We start from the raw sequence: 6,000 nt of genomic DNA on the forward strand, positions 1-6,000 counted from the left end.
CCTGCATTTAACAGAAAAAGTTAACAAAATTGACGGCATGACCAATTGTCCTAGCGAAAGTGAAGTTAAAGGACCACGGGAACGATTTTAGAAATTGAGGGACTCAAATGCAAATCGGGTCTAAGTTTAGGGACTAATAAAACGATTAACCCTATTTTGTTATTTACTAAGCTATTTACTAAGCGAAACTTACATTAAAAACTCGACGATACGAGTGAATTGCATTAATAAACAAAAAAAGATAACGCAATGAGCATTACTCTCAAATGCATCTCTATACATAAATAAAAGTTTAACCAAAAAAAAAAAAAAAAACCTAAAACTAAAACAACAAGTTGCAATGCAACACAAAACAATACTATTTCAAATTTCAATCTATGAATAATATGTCAAAAGACCTTTAACCACAAATATTATCACCAAATTACCAAAGCCCATGCTAGACAACTCATTTTCAAATCCAAAAAAATTATTGTAGGGGCTTTTTCGTTCCGCAGTTACTGTGGGCCTGGGCTGCTGTAAAGAGCCAAATGTGTGAAAATTTTCCCTGGGTCTGAGTTCAATTATCAGACCATAAGAATGCTTCGAAAGGGTAGCTGAGCCTTAGGAAACACATTGGTTACCTTCACTATCAAAACTAACAGTCGCTTACAGATAATTTCTTAACTTGGCATGAGAGGTTTGTTGCATGGAAGCAATCATGAGTTTAGCATTAAAGAGAGAGAGGGTTGTGAGTTCCTATGAGAAGTCAGGGTTCTAAGGAAAGGGGGAAGGGATTCTAAAAAGGTTTGTTGAAGAGAGAGGGAGATGGGGTATAATGGGTGTGTTGAGTAGTTTCCGGCAGTTTGACGAAAACTCTGTCAAGCTGTGGAACGATTTACCAGAAGAGAAAATAGGAAGATATGGAGGAATGAGGCTCGAAATTGCAAAGGTTTCAAAGGTGAGAGATGAAGCTTGCTCTCTGAATGTGTGTTGCTTAGGATAAAGAAGAAAGAGATAGAAGGTGAGGCACTTGGGCCTGATGTTTCCATTAGTTAGAGAATAAGCTTGCTCGACTTGTCAGGTTGAGTTTAATGGGTATGAGTCCTTTTATAGCCGCTGGAAGCTCCTCCTTCCTAAGAAACCCTAATGGGTTCTCTCCAATTTTGCCAAGTCTCCCCTTTCATTTCTCTTCTCTCCCTTCGATCCATCCAATTTTGTGAAATCCTCCTCTGCCTAATACATAGAGACCAGATTTTTGGGAATTCAGAAGTCTTCCCGCAGCCATTCCAGTGGTGATTTCTTATCTTTGGCTATCATCTCTCCTCATTTCCTCCTCTATTTCATGGCAAGATCTGGTAAAGGAAGGAGATAGGTAACTTTGGCTGGTTTGAAGGCTGCCTTTTCTCCTGCGCGCGCCAATATCCTCTGGTTTTTTGAGAGATCTGCCTTGAGGTTTGTTTTGCCCACGTTCTGGAGTCTCCCAGCAATTCACATACATGGGTGTCGAGGCTTTTGTCGTGGCTTTTGTCTCCAGCTAAGTGATGGAGATTGCAGATATTTTGCTTGGTTGCTTGGGCCTTCCTTAGGTGATGGGTTAACCCATTAAGGGAATGGGCTAATTTCCTAAAGTGATAGGCTATTTTATTGAGATGATGGGCTAATTTTTCCTAAAGTATTGAGCTATTTCTCTCCTTTATACTTACCCACATATTTGAGCTCAAAAAATGGACTTGAGTTTTAGGGCTCCCAAGCTGCCCAAAACTTCCATTTCTCGGCTCATCAATGGGCCTCATGAAAGCTCGTTACCATCCATACCACAATCCACTCAGCAAGCCTTGGGCATTTTGCTTGGCTTGGGCCTACTTAAGCTTGTAGCGTAGCTAGGTGTATAATAATGATTTTCTGCTTGGCATTGCATGTCGCTTGACGTGCTTGAATTTTGTCGCTTTGAAGAGGGATATGACGCTTGATGGGATATTAGCTTAGGCTCGTAAAGCCAGTACTTATTTCAACTCTTAGCATGACAGATTGCATATTTATTTGGCATGGCACGTGGATCATGACTCGTGCGAGCTTGAATGACAAACTTTCGCGTGCTTGAAATCTGGTCTTTTCTTAATAAGACATTACGTTGGGCCAGGAATTTATTCAGGCCTAACCCTGAATTTTTTGAGCCTCAACAATTGTAATAAGAAGAAGAATAAAAACTCAATTCATATAGCAATTTTTTTTTTTTTTTAAAAAAAAAACATAATAGGAAACTAAAGCCACAGAGAGAGAGAGACTGGGCTGATAAGGTTTGTTTTCTTATATTTGGGCTGGGCTAGGCTAATATTATATATGTAGCTTCTTTTTTCGAAAAAAAAATTGGGCCAGGTAGCTGCCTAATTTGCCCTTTATACATGTCCATTACTGTTCTTAACATCTTGAGTTACAAGCTCTTCTTTCAGTGTTTTACTGTTATTTTCTTACATGATAAAGAAAATTTACACCTACAAGTAAAAGTGATAAATCTTGACATGACTCAAAATTGACATGAAATCATAATTTTGAGTTGGAAAATGATATGAAGACCACATTATCATAGTGTGCATCACATTTTTAATAAAGATATTACCCACTTATCGGGGAATCTTATCTCTAGCTAGCATCTTTTATGTTTAACGAATTCGAATCAATTTGTCAAATTACACAAATCAACACTTGATAACGTTATACTTTAGTCACAAACGTACTTTTGTTACTTATAAGAGCAGTGTGTGTATTTGAGAAGTGTGACTCTATTGGAACCCACCTTTTCCATAAGTGTACTAAAAAAGCTTAACCGATCAACCCAGGTCCATATCAACAGTCTTGAGGTTGGTCCTCCAATTTTGAGAATAGAAAACAGTCCTAGTATGAACCAATTAATATATTATTTTAGGTACACAAAAATACTTTAACATAAGCATAATGCATTGAATATAAAACTTTAAAAAGAAACTAATGCTTCGAGCTTATTATTCAAAAGACATTTGTATGCTTCATTTCATTCCAAGAAAAATTCTTGCATATAATATTCATCACCATCAGAACCCATCCTCTCCTTTATTTTTGATACATGTTACAATTGCAGATTGGTCTCAATTAGCGAACAAGTTCAGCACTCAAACCAAACTCAAATTGTCTTGTAAACAAATTCGAGTTGATCTCACGCTGTACAAACCGAGTATACCGAAGCAACTTGGCTCGTTTTCTAAAATGAGCCTAATATATTGGTTGAGATTAGCTTGTTTCTTTTATATGACTCAAACGAGAAAAAAATAAAATAAAATAAAAAACGAATTGTACTTGGATTTTATTGATACAATTTATAACCGTACGTAGTTATGGTAGGCTTACGAGAGCTTGTCGTATAACATATTTAAGAGTGCAAAAGGCTTCTGTTTATTTCAATAGATCAATGTTTATTGTATAAGCATGCCTATATGAGACTATATGAACATTGTATAAGTTTTGTTCATTTTTCTTGCCAATGAGTTGGTTTTGTGCAAAGCAAAATTGCAAGGGGAAAGCGATCCCGTTACATGTGGATGCATGCAGGTGCCAAAAGCATATTGTACAGGCAGTTGCTTTCCTCAAAATCTTTCCATGATACATATAGTTGCTTGCAGCTAATATCTCTTATCTTTCTCTTATCTTCATCATGTACAACAAGGTATTCTTTTTCAAAAAAGTGATACTCGAAGTACGTGAATAGACCTAAAACATCAAAACGCGCTTTAAAAAATTATTACCACTTGCTTTACTGTTAGCTTTACATTATATGGATCCAAGGCAAGGAACAAAAAAGTGTGGGGTTTGGAGACAAAATCTATCATACAAATACAGCCATTTGCTCCTCCTATAATCTTCTCTCAAGAAAAAAGAGAAAAGAAAAAGAAGTAAATGGCACTTAGCAACAATGTCATCGGAGCCATCAACTTTGTTGCCATGCTCCTCTCCATCCCAATCATTGGTGCCGGAATTTGGCTTGCCACAGAGCCAGACAATTCTTGTGTCAAGATTTTACAATGGCCTGTCATAATTTTGGGCATCTTGTTCCTGGTTGTGGGCATTGCAGGCTTTGTGGGAGCGTTTTGGAGAATCCCATGGCTCCTTATCTCTTACCTCATTGCCATGCTGGTTCTTATAGTCTTGCTTGCTGCTTTGGTAGTTTTCATCTACATGGTCACCATTAAAGGCTCTGGCCACCTCGAACCGAGCCGGTCTTACCTGGAGTATCATCTGGATGACTACTCAGGCTGGCTTCGCCGTAGAGTTCGAAGCCCTTGGAAGTGGGACCGCATAAGAAGTTGTCTCAGCTCAACAAATATGTGTGGTGAGTTGAATCAGAGTTATCGCATGGCTCAGGATTTCTTTAACGCGCGCATTACCCCCTTACAGGTAAACAAAACTATACTCATATATATTATAGTTCAATCGCACCTTCAAATGTTTAGATCATTTCTCTTCCAACATTATTAATTCAGATTGAATGTATACAAGCTCTGAATGAAACCGATTACTAAGTGTTTGGAACTATAAATTAGGAGTACTTTTAAAAATAAAATTAAAAAAAATTTGATTTGGATAGTTTTGTAGGATTTAATTCCCTAGGTGAATACATATTTTTACTTTTTTTTTTCTTCTTAAATTAATGAAGAATATAATCTGAAATATATTCTTAGATTACAGATGTTCTTTCCCTTAAAATATATTCTTAGATTAACCTCTCAATAATACAGAACAGCAAATTAGCAACTCAGCAAAACAACCCACTTTACTCTTTCATCAGATATTCTTCAAAACCATGTGTGTCAAATATTCTTCTTTTTACCCAAGGAACCTCTCAGCTTTAAGTTTTATTTCTTGTGGTGGTGCTTCTTTTTTTTTCTTTTTTCTTGCTTTACAGTCAGGATGTTGTAAGCCACCCACACAATGTGGCTACACCTTTGTGAACCCAACGTATTGGATAAGTCCCATAAACAACGCAGCAGACATGGATTGCCTGAATTGGAGCAATGACCAGACCCAACTTTGCTTCAACTGCGATTCTTGCAAAGCTGGCTTGCTTGCAAATATCAAGAAAGAATGGAGAAGAACCGACATAATATTGCTCATCACTCTTGTTGCTCTAATTTTTGTGTATTTGATTGGCTGTTGTGCTTTCAGAAATGCCAAGACTGAGGACCTTTTCAGAAAATACAAACAGGGCTATACCTGATAGCAAATAGATAGAGGATGCGGTTTGGGGGTCTTGTATTATTAGAATTAATATTTGATTTCTTGTATGACTTCATTTCGTGACATGAATTATTTAGGGTGGTGGTGTTTTCAGATGGGTTGTTTTCATGATTTGCCTTACTTCGATTTTTGTGTAAAGTTGCCAAAGGTGAACGTGATTTGCGGAGGGAACCGAAAGCTGGTTTTTACTTTTGAAATACGTACCCCCATATTCAGATTTTTTTGGTCATTTTTAATGCAATCATCAACTGGCATGTAAGACTTTGTTGACCTTTTAGGCTATAGCTGCTGCAAAAAGACATCCCAAGTATGAACTTGAAGAAAAATGAGAAGTTCTGACAAACTAGCTCGTGTCATGTTATCCTAATAAATTCTTTTTTTTTTTTGTGGGTTTTTGGAAGAAATGGGATCCAAATTAAATTATGTAACTAGTCGTACTGATGTATACAACATTCGAATTTATTTTAGGCTTTTTGTCACAAAGGTCTTTGAGATTTGCTAAATTATCACCTTTGGTCCTTTATAGTTTTTTCTAACATTATTGGTATCTTATGTTACACCTCACACATCAATTTAGTCCCGTCGTCACATTCCATCAATTTAGTCTCGTTGACGTGGATTAAACAATATTTTAAATATTTTGGATTTTATCATAAATGATCCCTGAGGTTAGCGAAATTATCACCTTTAGTCATTTTTTTTTTCTGACATTGTTGGTCCTTATGTTACACCTCACACATCAATTTGATCCCA

At 36.8% G+C, this 6,000-nt stretch overlaps 1 protein-coding gene across 1 annotated transcript; it reads left to right on the forward strand.

Annotated features, from left to right (window-relative positions):
• Nucleotides 1–3,778: 3,778 nt before the first annotated feature.
• Nucleotides 3,779–5,464, forward strand: LOC117627733 (protein TORNADO 2). The gene is made up of 2 exons (XM_034359959.1): nucleotides 3,779–4,407; nucleotides 4,916–5,464. The coding sequence occupies exons 1-2, from the start codon at nucleotides 3,910–3,912 to the stop codon at nucleotides 5,225–5,227; spliced, it is 810 nt and encodes a 269-aa protein (XP_034215850.1). The 5' UTR covers nucleotides 3,779–3,909; the 3' UTR covers nucleotides 5,228–5,464.
• Nucleotides 5,465–6,000: the final 536 nt, after the last annotated feature.

This window comes from Prunus dulcis, chromosome 5, assembly GCF_902201215.1.
Source record: "Prunus dulcis chromosome 5, ALMONDv2, whole genome shotgun sequence".
NCBI lineage: Eukaryota > Viridiplantae > Streptophyta > Magnoliopsida > Rosales > Rosaceae > Prunus > Prunus dulcis.